The sequence below is a fragment of the Gymnogyps californianus genome, chromosome 4 (assembly GCF_018139145.2).
Source record: "Gymnogyps californianus isolate 813 chromosome 4, ASM1813914v2, whole genome shotgun sequence".
Classification (NCBI taxonomy): Eukaryota; Metazoa; Chordata; class Aves; order Accipitriformes; family Cathartidae; genus Gymnogyps; species Gymnogyps californianus.
This window is the reverse complement of record NC_059474.1, coordinates 42,786,192-42,804,647: the sequence shown is the minus strand read 5'-3', so window position 1 is coordinate 42,804,647 and position 18,456 is coordinate 42,786,192. Positions and strand designations below refer to the sequence as shown.

Here is an 18,456-nt window from a genome sequence, read left to right as displayed (position 1 = left end):
TGAGATAGAGATAAAAAGCAATGCTGGGCTGAAGGCACTGGAATGGTCCTGATGATAGGAGAGATGCTGGGAGAGGCACACATCTGTGCTAGTTTATGATGACACATGCTATTTATAACTAGGGGGAAAAGAGGGAATGAAAGTTATTCTTAGTACTAAAACCATGACCTTTGTGAAACTTCCAATTAAGCAAGGTTGTGCCTGACCCTTATTTGATTGGGTTACCTGAGCTGCTGAAGGATTGGCTGGATCCTTGAACACGTATTTTTACTTTGAAATTCTGAACACTTGCACATAAAGAAACAACCATCTGCTATCGGTGGAAAACCACAGCGCTTTCATCCAACCAGTAAATAAAACTTAAGTCGCTAAGCAAAATGGGAAGCCTTGGAGAATTTGTACAGTTAAAACTTTCTGAAGGTTTTGTACATGTTGCCAAGTATCAAATGTTTGGGATGATAATGACCAAGGGATTAGAGATCAAAACATTTCTTTATTTTTTCATTTTGTTTGCTTTGTACATCTGGCAGTGTCAGGGTATTGTCCATTCCACTACATCCCCTGTTCAGTTACTTACGCTCTCCGTTCAAAACCACGTCTGATTGATTGATTAACTAAGAGCAGAGACCAGTTCTGTTAGCACATCCACATGCCTTTGCAAACCAGAGATTTTGTAACACAGGCACAGAGTAATTATTCACAGACTGAAGTGGAAGCCAGCAATCAGAAAACCTTTTACAAATTAGAGAATAAGCTGCAAAACCCATGCAAATTGCAAGGGACCTTAGGCCAAATAGTTTTATTTGTAATCATAGCCTAATTTTGCTGGATCCGTTTCAATTTTTTAACATCCTTACATCAGTTTTATCTGACAAAACTTTAATAAACTTAAATACTGATCTTCAAATCTTCAAAACCAGATGCCATACAGCAGGACAAGAAGGAAAGTGACACACAAAAACAATTCCAACATAAGGTGTTGGAGGAATGTATCAGTTAGGATTAAGTAACAGTGGCTAAGGCCACCTCAGGTGCAACTTCCTAAGTAAGTAACTGATTTCCCTGTTTCCCAACCCAAATGGAAAACAAAAGCCAGAACAAAAATCAATTCAAATCTAACAAAACCATGGATTTGATGGGAAACAGAACATTTTGGTTTTGAGTATTTTAAATGTTTCTGAATTGGAATAAATTTAGTAACGCAATGTCCTGTCAAAAAAATTAAGCAAATTGTTTTTCACTCTTTCATTTTTTGCTTTTTTAGCTGAAACAATCTAAGGAAATATCCACTGTATTGTGCTTTCTTTTAAAGTGTTCTGATGAAATCCAAATGTTAATAAATATTTTCTGGAGACAATTTTGATTGCTGCAAGAGCTCTATTTAGCTTTTTCACAAAGCTTCTTTTATGAGGTCAGCCAGTCTCTTGAAGGCCTGCAACGACACAAATATGGTTCACGTTTATATTCCAGCATTACTTAAATAGGCAACACACCAAACCTGTAAAGCTACTAAAAATAGCCTAACCATATACAACATATACAAACTCAATATTTTATACTGCAAAATTCTGCTGATATTCTCTGTTTTCCTTTTATAACAACATATATGGGCTTTGACTGGACAAAGCTTTCGCTTCTCTGGTAGAAAATAAAAGGCAGAGTTTTCTGAAACAGAAAAATGCATATATTGATGTTCAAAGGTTATTTGGAGTTCAGATACAACTAAACAGTTGTACTTTTAATACAACTAGTGATCCCTGGAAGAGTATCGTCTCTTTTAGCTTAATATAAGGGCCTAGAGGCTCCAAAGGTGAAAGAAAGGGAAGAACAGTTGAGTGGGGAAGCATATAAAAGATACAATTTGACTGTCAATAGTATGGTTATGAATTACTTTTACAGAGAAGAAGGAAGAAGTAGAAGAAATACAGAAGAAGAAATAGAAAGGCAATAGAAGCGCTTATGTGTTACAAACCTTCACAACTGAATGAAAATACAATACAAGTACTGAACTGTTTCAAGCACCTGAATCAAATGAGTATTAAATCTGCAGAAATAAATGTCTATCTTTCTTCCCACTGACTTTACAGATACAGCCAAATAACATCCAAAATGTTCCTAAAATACATAGAAGATTAGTTCCTCAGAAATGAAATACAACATATATGTCAATTGTATGAAAGAAAAACAATATTCTTTCTTATAAAGGATTGACAACACACACACACACAAAAGAAAACAGGTAATTCAATCTCAGGAATGAGAAGTCTGGAAAATAAGACACGTGATGCCTGCTAATGCTAAAGCAAATAGCAAAACTTACTCTGACTTCAGTAAAGCCTTTATGAATAATGTCTGGGAGGATTAAGTGTGAGACTCTACACGTATGAGATACACAGAAAAATTTTAAGTGGTCCTAAAAATTTGATACCTTTCAGGTCGTTTGGATATGAGTATCTTGCCTAAGAAACAGATAATACTGCTTCAAAAGTACTGCTTAATCACCTAAGTACTAAAAAACCTAGACTAACATTCAAGAAAACACATAAGGAGAAATAAGTAAAAATAAGGGAGCATTATTATGTGAGAAAATGTCTTGATAAGAATGTTAAAAAAAAAAAAAATTCACTTACCAGATCCATCTGGGCTGGAGAAGACAGAGAGAAAGAGGCTCTGACATAAGAACTAGGCTCTGAACTATCGATATTGAATGCTCCTCCAGGAACCAGTAACACCTAAGAAAAATTGATTAGCCACCCAGTTATCACTACTTCTACAGTTTTAAAACACTATGTTAAATTAAATTTGAGAAGGCTTACTGCTGAAACACTGGTATCAGAACATGGTGTAATATATTTCTTCTCTTCAAAATGAGAAGCCAAAAATATGCAACTTGGAATCAGACTTTTCATAACAAAATCAAAGGGATCTTAAGTTTTGGTTACCTAGGCTGGTGGGTTACCAGGTCTGGCTTATCATCACAACGTTTAGAAGCACCAGTGAGGTGGGATGTAGTTTACTTAGTACACAGTGCTGGCTCTTATAAATTGTAGCAACAAAATCACACTTAATTTCTCTTATTAAAAAGATATAGTTGACAGCCATCATTCATATAGGTACATATATTAATATTATATATATGTTGTATACATGACATTGTACTATATATTATAATGGTTTAAATTTAAGTAACCTGATTAAATATCAACATCTGAATATAGACTTGAAAATATTCTATTAATGAGTCACTATGAGACAATGCCTGACTTGCAGACTCAATGATGGTGCACAGCAAGTTCCCCTGCTTTTTTATGTGTGCGCACATGTGCGGATAGATATGGTAAATTTATTTTATCCTTCCCTCATTTCATTTTAACATCATAAGGCATTAAACCATAGGTCATACTTCTTTCTGCAAAGCTTTTTCCATTATCAGCTGCTGTGTATCAGAAACACCCTTAATTTTGATCCATAAGAACATGCCAGCAGCAGGAGGGTACCATTCCGCCAAGTCTGGAGGGAGAGAGAGAGAAAAGAAGGGAATCAAGAAAGAAACTTTTGCTCCACCTTTAACTGATACATCGTAGACTCAGTGATGTTGTAGATTTGTTGCTCCAATGAACTCAAAGGGAATGTAGGCTACAGAGCCAGGATGCCACTTGCCAAATTTAAAGTACTACTAATCAAATCTGTGTGGGCTTACTGCACTTGTGCTGGTATCCTCAATACTTTTTGTGAAAGTGATTGCTTTGAATTACAGAAATCCCAAACATTAACAAACTATATTTGTTGATTACTTTCAGATAAAATAAACAATCTAAAATAATTTTTCTGATGCAGTTTCTCTTAATACCACATTGACTATCAATATGATTCAAAGTGTAGCAAAGAGCAAAACCGTTTTCCTTTAAGTTACAATGATTGTATTTTTTTCCCCAAAGAAAAGGAGAGCCTAGGAGTTATGAGGAGAATGGGAAGGCTTAGAGAGGATTTATGTCTTAAATTATATTTGCAGATTTACTGTATACCTTTTGTTTACCTAGAATTCTTTATCTGGTTTTGGACATATTTTTGAAGAAACTATTTATTTGAATTGACATCTTCTCTAGCTCTTCCTTGATGTATTTAACCATTACATATCTACAAAATAAAGGTCTGTCTTCCATAATATTACAGCTCCTATTACCAGAAAACATGAAGACCCTGTAGTCTTTTACATGAATATATTCTTACAATACACTTTAAGGTAGCCCAGTGCTATTACACTGTTTTGATACTTGTGGAGTTAGGACAAAGAGCGCCTGCCTAGGTCAACAACCCATGGTTGTTTAAAGCCACGTAGCAAAAGAAGAAATACTTCATATCTAAAAACGTGGAATTAGCAAGAGTAAGTACATTAATGATTGTATGGTGCCCAAGTACCCATGTCCCACAGAAGTATCATCTCAGATAGGTGGGCAGTTCTTAAGCAGTTATTGCTGATTCCACTTTGACTAAAAGGAGTGAGTCACTAACTGTAATTGCATTATTGTCGATCAAATTCTTTCTATGCTCTGTGATTAACCACAAAAGGGGACATTTGAAATAGATTTCTGACAAAAAAATGATTATCAGTACTGCTATATTGATTGTTTATGTCTTCTTTTAAATTAAGGCTACTAAATCTGGCTATTTCAGACAGAGATTTTAGGGATTTTAAACATAAAAAGTATAAGAACATAGTGGAGTGAAATATATCCTCTTTGTAAAACTGCTTTGTACGGTAATGTGGTGAGCTTTTTTCTCATCACCATCTCCTTGTCCCACAAGAAAAGCATGAAAACAGCAGCACTAGATAATTTGTCCTACGCTTAATATTTAAGGTCATTGATTTGCTTATAGCGCTTATCTGTCACTTCAGTCAAGAGATGAACTTCAGTGATTTTTCTTGAACACAAAGATGATAAATAGCTAGAAAAACATTTAAGTAATTAGCCATGTTGCACTCACTGACCTTTTAACCACTTGTCAGCTGCAATGAGCATTGCATCCCGCTGGGTCCTGTAGAACTCCACCACTCTGAAAGTAAATTATCAATTCAAAGTCATGATCTCATAGAGCTTCAGAGTCCATTCGTTTCCAAAGGTAGAAACAAAGCTTTTCTACTTGAACAACCTAAGTGCACATTTAATGGAAATATGAGCATATCCTAGATGGGCACAATACAGTATACTGTGTGTATAAAACTTCGTATATGTATCAGAGAAGTCTTGAATGCTTCAATGTGTCTCCAATAAAGCACTGATCAACCAGACAGAGGAAGTGCCTGTGTGGCTGCTTCTTAAGCTTTACATATGTCATGGAAACTCTTTATATATTATATCCATTTTGTCTGTTGTATCAGTGGATACAAGTCCTGTTAGCAACATTTACCGCACAAAACAGGCATACTGAAGACAATTAAGGACTTACACATATGCAAAAGCACAGACTCGGTATTTGTGCATCTGGGTTGAATTTGTGTAATAGGTACACATGGAAATGTTATTTAACAAGGTAAAAAGCAAATCATATGATAAACCTGTCATGACTATTTGACAGCTTCCCCTTTTCGAAACTTTTGAACCTATCATCTCCTTCACACTTTATGTAAAACTTCCAAATAATTCAATCTCTTACTTGGAAAACTGACCCTAACCCAAGTTTCAACATGGAGAAGTCTTGTGCAGTGGCTTTTGTTGACATAAAATGAGAAGCTGTGCAATGGGAGACACAAGAGATATGCCTGATACAGAGTTCATAAATCAGATGCAAATGTGTTCCCATCTCTGTAGAGAAAACATACTTAGTAATTTGCATAATTTTACATTTAGATCTTTTTTTTATACTCTCTGAACCAATAGGTTTGATTTCTGGATGTACTTTATTACACCTGATGATAGACAAACACCAACACCACCAAAAGCTTATATAGCTTTGGGACTCAGCCTATACCAATTGCTACATTCTGCATGAAATGGTAAATCTCACTTACACAGTTTTTACCACATCACAAATTCTGTTGCAAGTATTTTGCCTTTCTGTTATCATTTTAATTTCATGTTGGAATGAAATTACAAGTGTTAGTAAAACAAGACTTCCACAAAAATGTAGCTGCTCCAAACAACAGGCTAGCTCCTACTCCAAAGCATGATCTAACAAGTCAACCTTGTCCAAATGAAATCACCTGGAAGAGATTGCAGTCAGCTGTTGGGCCTCATCAATAAGTCACCTGACAACTGAGTCTAGAAGGTTATAAAGGGTTGCGGTTACCCTACTACAGCACTATTTTCATTAGCTCAAGAGGAAGAACAGCTTTCTGACTTGAGCAAGGATGCCTTTTGGCCTACAAGAAGGTGGTAAGTGAAGAGATGCGTTTAGGATGTATTTTCTGAACTGCTGAAAGTTGAGCTAAAGTGCAAACCAAGTTTTCCTGCAAAACAAAACCTATCTTTATGTTCCTAACTGTTAAAACAAGGCAAAGCTAGGGTTGGTGTGTCTGCTTTGTTTTTTTTTAAATACTGGTGTTCACAGTATGGACAACAGGCAGGTGCTCAGGGGACAGAAGTGGCTGTTACAGTGAGATATAAGAACTTTTTCCATGCTTTGCTCACATTCCTGTTACAGGCCTCTGCAGAGTGTAGCACGCTCCCACTGAAGTAGGAAGCTTGGGGTTCTAATGGCATCCAAGTATGGCATCTGAAATGAAGCACAGATACTCAAGAGAAACTATGCTCCTCCAGCATAATAAATGAAAAACAAATGTCTGTCAGTCAGCATGTAGGAAATGCCTTGCTGAGTTAGACTTCAGCCCAGCGCTCTGTCTCCAAGAATGGTGATAAAAGCAATGTTTAGTGAGTGTAGGTGAACCTCATTGCTCTCTGTAGGTCTTTCCATCAGCATCCACAATCATTAGATTAAGGATCTTAGAGGGTGAATTCCTGCTGAGTTAGTGAGGCAAGAACTCCCTTTATAGAAGCTATGCTGACTCTTTCTCAATAGATTATGGGCTCAGTGATCTTAGCCTTTGCTACAGACCCTACTGCTTTAGCAGGGATGAAAACTTTATTCACTGACACGGAGCTCCCAGAATCCTCTCGGGTGCCCTTCAGATGGGAGCTGCATAATGACTGTGCCAGTGGACTGGCAGATTGTTGGTCTGTAGTGGTAGGTTACATGCCCTGACCTGCATGTCTGCAACTTCACAGAGCTCCTTCAGGACTCTTGTGTGAATACTGTCAGTCTTGGTGACCTGGCTTATCCATTTGGCCTCATACTGATGCACTTCCTCTGACCTGTTTACTGCAAAGAATGTTTTAGGTAGGTAACAAAAAGCAGAATGACAGATGATGGGATTCAGCATATGACATGACCCTACCTGTCTATATGCTCCAAGAAACCCTTTTCTCCCCATTGCTGAAGCAGCTGTGATATCATAATCTAAGGAAATAAAACACATCATCAATACTGTATTTTAAACAGGATTGTTCTGCAATCATCAAAAGATATATAGCCTGATGCATTATTCAAAATTCCACACAGGCAAGAAATTGCATGCGGGGTCTCTTGGAGCCCTTTATAAACAGAGGTGGCAACAGCAACAGGCCATTGTAGTCTGTGTTACTGCTGTCTCCAAGGATCATGGCAGTGTTTGGAAGTTGGGGTGGGGGGAGGGAAAAATGGATGGAGAGCTAAATATGGTAATCAGGGAGAAAGAGGAAGGCAATCTATATTGCTTTACCTTCCTGCCCATATCAGCCTCTCTGCTTTAATACTGCCTCTATGATGAACTAATGGAGCTGGAAGATGGAAGCCATATTTAGATGTGCTCAATGTCTCCTTTCCTTATTAGTAACCATAAAGGGGCTGTAGCTGGCAGCCTGCTGTGTAATGTCTGTGTGGGCTGCCAGTATTGTTCTAATTGCAAAGCAGAATGAAAACCAGAAAAAAACCTAAGTGCTTCTTCCAATGTATGCTTCATGTTGAGGTTTTTCAAGTGAACCTACTAGCAAGAGATATAAAGTATTTTAAATCTTGATTCTTGAAATCTGAGGGTTAAGGGCATATTAGCTGTGCTTTCCATGCACTGAGACACCCTCTAGCTCTGGTTGTAATTTCTATGGTGGTCTCTCTTCCTTTGGCAGAATTGACAATGTATGTGCTTATTATAAACAAAACTGCAAAAGTGCAGAGCACCTGTGAAAGTGCAAAGCTGTTCGTTTGTGGTTTCTTATGACTTGGAATACGTTATCTTTTCTACATACAATTCAGTTGGCAGTTTGGTACTTGCCTGTGTGAAAGTGCTGGTGTGCATTGTTGAAACCTGAATGTGTAGAATAACTCTGTCGATAAGAGGCTTGGGACCTGTCAGAAAACCTATTCTTAACCTAGGAAAAAAAAAAGGAAAAAGTTACTACAGAAATGCAGTGTGCTAATACTTTGTGTGAGTTATGGTTTAACTTAAAACTGGGAAAACGTGTAACCATTTCATCGATATTGTAAGGATCTTTTAGGCATTTAAGTTTATCTATATCTTAATACTGCCCTAAGCCCCAGGCTTATGCAACTTATGAGCTGAGTATCAAAGTCATGAAACAAAAATGTTTAAAGGTTTTTAATGCTTATAGTAGCTTCTTAGTTCTGAGACTTCAGGACATATCCCACATTTGTAAACCTTCCTCTGCAACCATAAAGATTACGTGAATCCAAGGGAAGGAAAGATACATTTTCACATAATGAAAAATCATGAATGCTCAGGCGTTATGAAAAACAGATGGGAAGTGGCAAACAGTTTTACTCTTTCACTCCCTTTCAGTACTACAGAATAAACGGCATTTAGACTGATAAACTAGATTCTTATTCGTGCTTCAATTCTTATGACCCATCTTTACAGATTGGCTGAAGTTTTTCTTCGAAGAAAAATAGAACCAGTAAGCTCATATGCATCTTTGACAAAGATAAAATTGCATCATGCCTTTTTGCAGTGTCACTTCTGAAAGTGTAATCACACTTAGCATCATGCTGTCTCCTCACTTTCTCAGGGATGGGGTTATAATCCACTAGCTGCCAGTGCAGAATTCACATTACTTTCATATAACTATTAGGATAATAAACAAAAGCAAGTTAATCAAATATGTTGACTTGTGTGAAATGGAAAACAGCCAGCTTAGTTTTTCAGGCAGGTGGAAACAACCTGAAAGAACTGTAAGGCTAGAAGACGAGAGATCAGTATAACCCTATGAATAGTTTGTAGAGAATGATGTCATCATACCTCTTCTGTATTACAAGTTCAGGGAGTCTGCAGGAATGGTAAGACATAGAAGGAGAAATGGAAAAAGAGAAAAGCTCCTAGGAGTTCCAGGAACAGAGCTGGACTCCAGCATCTGTCTTTCTGCCTAGATGGTGTCTGCAAGAATGGGCTGCCTGGGGAGAGTGGCTTAACTATCAGTATCAGAAAAAGAAACAGAATCTGGAGTTAAATGACTGCCAAGAGATGACATGAAAAGTGAGCGGACTGAGAAAAGCTGTGGATCTAAAAGTACATCCCAGAAATGGATAGGTATTAGATGAAAAAACACTGACATGTCTGATCAGTTTGTATGAAGTGTTAGTCTTGTGCCTTAACTGAACAGGCAATGCTGAGCAGTCTGAAGCTGGCCTTACCCAGATGAGAGAATTTTAGAGAAAGAGTCAGTCCTGATTACTCGGCCATCCACATCCATTGAGAGGAAAGTTGGAGCCCATGGCTTGGAAGAAAAATAAAAAATAAAATTCAAGGTGCTAGTAAGGATTATGATGGAATTATTTTCTTTACTATGAAGACATAATTTCTTAAAGAAATATTTTGATAGTAAATATTTTACAGATGTGCATTCCAAGGAAAAAAAACGCAGTAACTTGCTGACAAGTGATTGCTTAGGCTAGCTGTCTGAGATGTGATTACAATATTCTATGAAAGTAATCAAGAAACCAGCCTTTTTATTTTTTGATGCTTAGCCCACTGTTCAGCATACAAGTGTTCAGTTCAAGTTTTGGTATGATGCCATAAGTAGGAGAGAGAAATAATGATTTCTCTGGCAAGATTTTTTTATGGAGTAAACAGATAGTGGAATTTCTAAGATGGTGCCCTGTACCTTTTAGCTTTATCTTAAAAAAGGAAATCAGAAGATATGACCAAATTTTGATGATCTGAGTTCAGCACACTTTTTCCTTATCAAGAATTCTACTTTTACACCTTCTCCCCTTACACTCTCTAACAAAGCTATGCAATACTATTTAATAAGTGAAGCAGTTTTATTGCCTCCTCCCATAAAAACATATTTCAAATAGAAAATACTGAACTTTAATTTCTACCAATGTTTCACTGCTTTATAGGACAGCTTTTATTCCTGAAGTTAGGTACTTTTGCACACTATGCAACTGTAGATCCATGTGTGAAGACAGGTTAACACTTGATTGTTACTTGAAAATTTACATGAAGGAGGGAAGCTGCCTATCCAGTACTACTTCCTGTGGCACCTGGGAGAATTCTCTTGGGTTCTCCAAAAGGCAAAGGGGTAAAAATGGGATACAGTAGATTGGGAGTAGGTGGTCTTCTACTGAACGAAAGAAGAGACTGGGCTGAAAGGAACATTAAGAGGCTGCTATTTTCAAGTGCTGCTTCAGTGGCATACTCGTTTTGCTCTGGAGGCAGAGTTTTTGCCATTTTCTGACTACTGAAGGAAATTCTGTCCTGTATAAGGCTTGAGGAATTTGAACCACTGATTAACAGGACTGATGCAATAAAATGCCACAAAGGGGACAACAACTGAAAGTAGCATAGACTGTGAGGCCTACAACTACCTTGGTAGGACATGAAGGAGGAGCATGCAGGAACATCCATGGCTCAAACCTTAGTTCTCTCCTGGACCAGACAAGAAGGCGTTACTAAGGAGTATGGAAGACGTTACCTTTTCAAACTGAAGAAAGTAGTAAGGATCATCTTCTATTATGAGGAAATCATATTTTCTTGCAAGCTAAAGAAATGAATAAAAAGTAAAGATTAATTCAAATGTGAAGACACTGTAAATTCAGTCCTTCCTATACCCTAGGCCTATTACCAGGACCATATTATGATCCTATGGATTGCTCATTCACTGTATACAAAGCCCTATCAAGAGAAGCTTTCAAATGCCTAATTTAGACATCAAGCAATTATAAGAGTAAACATGGTACCTGCAGTACAAGGACACATGTATGTAACTGTTCCGTGTAGTGTTCAAACTGTGCAGCAAACTTGCAGTAAGTCCAGTTTGAAGCCCATGGCAAAGATACCAGCCAGCAATGGGCTACTATTGCAAAAACAATTTATCTAAGGCATAGTTCACCTCTGAAGAGTTGTCATGAAAGAGGTTCTGCTAGAAACAAGTTCTAGGAGGAATGTCTACTGGACCAATAATGGGCCCAAATACCACACATGGGGTATCCTCAACTGAAATGAGACGGGTATTTATCCATTTCCACCTACAAGGTTCACAAGGCCCCAGCTACATACCTGGTAAATCTCCTTCTTGCGCTCTGTGGTGAGAGAGTTTCCAGTTGGGTTGCAGCCATTCGGAATAGTGTACAGAAATTTGGGGAGGTGGCGGCTACGATTTTTTACATCTTCTGAGCTCCAAGTAGATAGAATTTCTTTTAGAGCTTTTGGAATAATGCCATGTTGGTCACTAGGAACATTAATTATGTTACAACCCAAAGGTCTCAGCTGTTGATAGGAGGAACAAAACTGTCACAATCCCATAATTCAAAGGTCTTCCTTTTGTCATTGGCATTGTAAAACTTCATTGACACAAAGTTTTGCTGACTTGATAGCTATCTCAAACTCCATTTGCTCATGATTCAAATGAAAGTTTGCCTGAATTTGCTGTGAAGCTTGACAAACTTGCCACATTACTCTTTATTTGCCCTGTTAAGCCAACTGAGAAGAAATAGGTAGCTCCTATGTCCAATTGCTGCTCTTCTCTGGGAAATCACACGTGGTTTTGCAAGCAGAAAGGGATTTTGTGAATTTGAACTGTGTTCTCTCAGGACTCCTCATGCTCTCACCACAGATAGTAAGTTCATAGCACCTTCATTTCCTACTGACAATTTACACTCTACTTCAGTGGAAGTGCCAGAACTATAAGCTACTCCTCACTGACAGAGGGCAAAGAATCTGTTCTTAATAGATGTATTCAGCAATACAAAGGAGAATGAAATGATGCTACTGCACTGACATGTTGACAGCAGTATGAAAAAATATAGGTAAAATACCAACAAAAAAGCATGCTGTCTCCTCTCTGTGGAATTTCAATTTGTACCATGTAGCGCTCTGCATTTTTAAGTAATTTTTCAAAATATATTACTAACAAAGTATATTTGATTAGAGAAGATATATTCAAACTTAGCACAGCAAACAATAACAAAATTCCTTTTGATGCAAGGAGAGACTAGACTGAAATCGTGGTGTATTATCTATTCTAACCCTTCTTACAGTTCTTATGCATTTTGAGCTGACATTACTGATTAAGTTATTTTTCAAAAGTAAACTTTGTTATTTTTGTACAGTTCTTACTAATTCACATCTTCATACTCATATATGGATGTTTCAGGCCTATTCCAACTTTATACTATGTATAGCTATGATATAATCAGACCATGAAATACTTCAGGTGAATGTGCTGACATGTTAAAATACCCACTTGTTATAAATTTGCTTCAACCTGACTAGGTTGTCATGGCTTTATTTCCAATCCCAAATATGACATTAGCCCTTAAATGAACTAGGATTTGGAAGAGGAACTTCTGTCCTGGGAATAGCTTTTATAGAACTTTTAGCAGAAAAGCTTCTATGAATTAATATTCATGAACTTAACTGGACTAACACTAAAAACTTGATTCTTTAGATGTATAAGCTTGCAGATCAGGTACTAAATTGCTGTTTACTTCAAATGTAACATTCACAATCTTTTGTAGGTAAAGAGTACTTACAGCTGCTAGTGTCCCAGAGTATGTAGGTGCATCCAAAAGGATGTTGTCCCCAGGATTAATGAGCATTTCAAACACCTGTAAAAGAAAAGAGTCTATTTTAGAAAGATTGTGCAATTCTTGTACACATGCTTCATACTTCTGACTTCTTAGTGGGATTAAAAATCTTGATTAGATATTGGTAATTCCCTGACCATTTATTATGTTGTCTGTGAGAAAAGTAATAAACAGATGAATAATCTGCTTTAGAGCCATATGAAGCTAGGTAATCAGCTAGAGAATACCAATTTGAAATGGAAAGGCAGTGCTCTATTATACAATAGAAACAGTGCTTCAGTTACAGAAAGGATCAACTAAGCAGCAGTGAGAGGACTGGAAAGGCTAATTATTTAAGGAAGTCTAACATAATTAGAATTGAGTTATGGTAAAGCAAATAATGCACCTATGTACTTATTACTGCACTACTTGAGTAACATGAAATGTTACCTTATAGCATATTTTCTGACAGGCTCTTTGGTTTACCCGAACATTCATGCAGTCCTGACAGATTAGACTGCCACACCAGTTTTATTTCAGTTCTATTATCCTGTGTTGACAATACTGAGACATATATTTAACAAAGTAGCCTGCATATAGTTATACAGTGGCACTTAATGCTCAGTATAACTGAACTGATGGAATAAACACTTCTGAAAGAAATGCTTTTAACATATGAAGTTTTCAGTCTTACTTTACATAAGCCTTCCTGGCTGCCAGTTGTGACACACACTTCCATTTGTCCTTGCTCAGGACTGTAGTTGGCTGTGGGGGGATTATGTAGATTCCGCTGGAAATCCTTTAGCCAAGACAACAGCTCTGGAATGCTGAAACATAAATAAAATAACGTGTATCTAACATCTTATATAGGCCGAAGCTAGGCTGTTCCTCTAAATCACTGCCAAATATAGCACACAGTCCTGAGTCTGATTTCAGCTGTCACAGAGATACACTTAGATGCTGATTTTATGACTGCCTTATCAAATGATGAAAACAAGATAAATGTTTCTTATGGAAAAGCAGAAAGATGGGCATCTGTGGTCCATACACCAAATTATCATACTGAAATCTGGGCGCAAATGATATGCCAAGGGTGGAATAGGGGTGGAGGCTGAACAATATCCACTCCTAGGAGTGATCTTTCCATACTCAAATGTGGCAATGTGACAAAGCTTGCAATACTGCTAGTAATAGGGTGCAGATAATCTGAGACAGATTTTTCAAAAAATGTCTTAAGATCTTCTAGGATGTTCATAAATGGCTGGGTTCATTTAAATACTAAGAAAAATCTTAACTTCACTGATTAATGGCCTGTGTGCCTCTGTAGGTACCTAAATATTTTTGCAAACCTGTCACAAGCCTGACTCAGTGCTGTCTGCTCGGGAGTTCACATGAGTGCTAAAGTAACTTAATGATATGCAATTTTTGTACTAAAAATGACAATACTATAAATACCTCCAACTACCACAAGTAGTACATACTGACTTTAATATATGGTACCAAATGAAAGCAAAACAAATACTCGAGAATGTGGAAACTATTGGAATGCAGTATCTTTTAATGAGTATCTTACTGCAAAACACAAAATGATTCCTCCTAGTGATTTGGGAGTCTGGATTCTCAAATACTAACAGCCAGGAAATGCTCTGGCTTGAGAATTACTAGTGTTAGGGGTTTTTTTCAAATTACACATCTGCTCAAAACTTTCCACTTAAACCAAAATGTAAATAGTGAGGCAAATTGAAAGAAGTTAAACCTGTTTTTGTAAAACAGGTTTTAAAAACAAAGGTGAATTAATGCAATAATGAAGGATTTTATGATCCTTTGATTCTGGTATCTTGAAGTGCAGGCAGCTGTGATGGATACCCTGCTGAGGCCGAGTACTGGAGAGCTCTCTTCATCAGATCTTCCCCAATCTCAACAGCAGTTCCATGTCCAATGGCAACAGTAGCCCTCTTAAATGGAAAAACATTAGGGTTTGGTGCCCCTCCAGCCAGAGAGATGAGAGATGGAGGAGACTTCTGCATCAATTCAGCTAGAGCAAAAGGAAAATACCTTGGTTACAATTTGATTACTGCAACACTGATCATATCCTTTAGTCAGTATATAGTAATGGTCCAGAGAAGTTTGTTCCACTTCTCACTTTTTTTAACTGTCATGAATTCAAAAGGATGGTAATTCTTTTTAAACTCACCTTTCTGCTTGGATTAAATAGGTGTTGGTGGGGAGGGAGACATGGGCAGGACAGACCAAAACAAAATATCATCTTTGTTTTAAAATATAAGATAAAAAAGCTATTTATAATTTCTGGACTGTTCTACTATTATAAAAACTTTTTCTGACTTGATGTCTTTTAAGCTTCAAGAATTTAAAATCTTAATGATCTTCTGTTTAGACTGACTTGGAATGATTGACTTTGTTTTTTGTTCAGTCTCACTTTAGCTGGTGTGGCAGTAGTGCAGCTACGCTGATAGTTACATATATGATTATAGCTTTTCCATAAGGGAGTGGAAATGTTTCTCGCAGCCCAGCTTTAGTGGCAGAGGCACTGTATAAATAATTCAGTATAAAGAAAATGTTAACTCTTGCTTTAAAATCAGTTTCACAATCATTCAGATCCAATCTATGCAGTGCAGACTGGACCTTAATCCGGCAAGGGCACTTGATTGCATTAAATCTATGAGCTCACAATATGGCATTCATGCTGGCTTGACAGTTTTACATCAGATATGAGAGGACAGATGACCAGGTCTGGCTTAAAGCCTCCTGTTATCGCGTTTATTCTCCACTACTTATTAGCAAACTTGAACATGGGGAGTTAATTCTTATCAGTTCAATATGGGTCATGTCTGTGACTTTTGGTCTGGTAAAGAGATTTACTTTGTCATCAAAACTGCAGCCTCAATGTGTCTTTCTGCACAGGCTCTGCTACTTAGTATTTGTGTTATGATGCGTATCAATGTATCACTTGAAAAAGTATAGAGACTGACTAGAGTGCATTAGTTGACTTAGCTGTACCTGTGTGAAGCATTTTAAGCAGAACAGCAAATGCCAACGCCTTACCAAGAGAAAAAATTGACCCCTGAAGGCTTAACTAGTGATGTGTGTCTCATGCTCTGATTCAGTCAGGTCCATGTATGTTTCAGCTGAGTAAACAAGTAGGTAGTTAACCTTTTCTGTCTGTCACACAGAAGACTATGTAACATGGTAGCCTAAAGATAGTGCAATACGGAAAAGGAAAGTGTAGTAACATCAAGGGGGTGGTGGTGAGGAATTTATGGACATTAACAGGATACACGAAAGCTAGGTGGAAAGAAACGTTATGCTGGGACTGAATTTCAAGTTATTAGCGGTTGCTTGTTCCTGGACAACCAGTGTAGATTCAGTAGCAAACTGTGCCAAAAGCCCTGCTTCAGAGGGAGTAGCAGAGATTTTTCAGACACATGTTGAAGTGACAATGCTGTTTCTTCCGCTGGATGGGTTTCTGAAATGGTTCAAGGCTATTAACTTTATTCTTCTTTATACCTGCTTGACATCTCAACTTGACAAAGTCAAAGAAGTTAACTGGCCTTGCTTGTCAGGTTACAGCATGGTTTTCTTTCAAGCCTTTTCAAGTTTTTAGACATGATACCCCAGCAAAGTCCAGAACGTAGAATAATACCCTACCAGAGAACCTAGAAAGAACGGGCATATACTCACTCAGAAGTCGTATCGGAGATGCTTTTCTTGCTGCACTCACAGTGGTGATGAACCGAGAGTAATTCATATCTATGGGGAAAGAGCAATTAGTTGGACATGAAGCTAGAAAAGTGAACAGGAACCCCAGTGCTTTTGGTATGTGCATCTCCCACAAGTAATGCTTCCAATTTGTCGTCTCTATAGATGCACTCTATCACAAATTAAATGTCAACTTATTCATGTTAAAATCAGTGCTGGAATTTATTTTCCTTTTTGAATTAAAGGAAAAGTTTTCTACCTCATACTCATGGGTTCTGTCACAGCCTCGCAATGACACTGGCACAGCGAGATTAGGCCAGATGCTGCTGTTCTGATAAACACAAATAGCAGTACAGCTTTGATCTGGAGAATTTGTTGGTGTGCCAGTGAACAGGAAAAAGCCCTTTTCCCTGCCCTTTACTGCCAGCGGTGGAGTTTTAAAGGCAGATTACAAATGTGAAGATCTGACAGATCTTAAATGACCATCAGCTCTTTTTTTTTTTTTAGGAGAATCCAGCTTTATTTAGCTGTATTAAGTATTGCATTTAAAGTGCTTTAATGATTGCAAGCCATCATTGAGTCATAACACTTGTCAAGTTAGAGGTGTTTTTTTAGGAAGGGTAACTAAGAATGTCTTTCAAAATGCTTCAGATGAGTTTTTTGCCCCCTTTGCCCTGGTGCCCATAGAGATTCAGTGGATAGTGAACTGCAGTCCTGCAGGAAGCCTCAAGGCCTGTTCTCACAGGAAAGCTATCTCCTTCATAAGGAAGAGGAAGCACAGGAATGAAATGAAGGACAAAGAGACCCTGTCATTTTGACTACCACTTCCAAGTGTGCTTCTGAATTCACAGAAAATAATCCTCCAGTAACCACGGCAATACGCATGTGCTGGCAGTTATTAAAAATGATCTGTCGAGCAAGGCTGCTTTAAAAAAAAACCCTCATGCTTTCTAAAAATACCGTTCTTAACTTTCCTCACCCTCAAGCGCGTTTCCCCCAGCAGCAGCACACCAAGGCCCTGCCGTCGCGGTGTTGGCTATATACAAAGGCCGGCTCCGGCTGTGTTTTAGGGGATAGCCGAGGCAGCGCTTTGCCGCCGAGCCCCCCCGCCCCGAGGCGACTCCCGAGACACCCCACCGCTGCCCCCCATCCCGGAGGGGACACGCCGCGGGGACGGAGCCCCCAGGGCCGCCCCGAGCGACGCGATCCGAGCCGACCGCCTTCCTTCGCCCGTTCGCTGCGGGTACTTGCCCCGCCGTGGGCCGCACCGCCCCCTCCCGAGGCCCCCTCACGGCGAAGGGGACGGTGGCGGCCGTTGGCCGGGCCGCGCGCGCGCACCTACCGGCAGGACGGCGCGGAGCCGGCGGCGGCGGCGGCCGGAGAGGGCAGCGGCGGCTTCCCGCGCTGCTGGGCATGTGCGGGCCCGCCCGCTCCGTGGCCGCGCGGACGGGCGCTGGGGCGGCCCTTGGGCGTCGGGCGGGGCGGTGAGCGCCCTCCGCGGCGGCTGCCTCAGCGCTTCGGGGAGGCTGTGGCCTGGGCAGCGGGCCGCGGCCGGGCCTGGCCGGCGCAGCTGCCTGCGAGCTGCGGGGGGAGCGGGGCCGGCAGCTGGTCCGGTAGCTGCAGGCACCGCGGCCGTGGAGGCAGCTCGGCTGCGTTTCGCTGAGCGGGTTTGGACGCCGATCC

At 39.1% G+C, this 18,456-nt stretch overlaps 1 protein-coding gene across 1 annotated transcript; it reads right to left on the bottom strand.

The window, feature by feature from the left end:
• Window positions 1–480: 480 nt before the first annotated feature.
• AADAT (aminoadipate aminotransferase) lies at window positions 481–18,135 on the bottom strand. The gene is made up of 14 exons (XM_050895691.1): window positions 18,116–18,135; window positions 16,756–16,824; window positions 14,923–15,091; window positions 13,751–13,883; window positions 13,024–13,098; window positions 11,549–11,758; window positions 10,965–11,030; window positions 9,679–9,761; window positions 8,306–8,402; window positions 7,394–7,455; window positions 4,991–5,055; window positions 3,404–3,510; window positions 2,631–2,732; window positions 481–1,432 (listed from the first exon to the last, which is right to left on the bottom strand). The coding sequence occupies exons 2-14, from the start codon at window positions 16,820–16,822 to the stop codon at window positions 1,391–1,393; spliced, it is 1,278 nt and encodes a 425-aa protein (XP_050751648.1). The 5' UTR covers window positions 16,823–16,824; window positions 18,116–18,135; the 3' UTR covers window positions 481–1,390.
• Window positions 18,136–18,456: the final 321 nt, after the last annotated feature.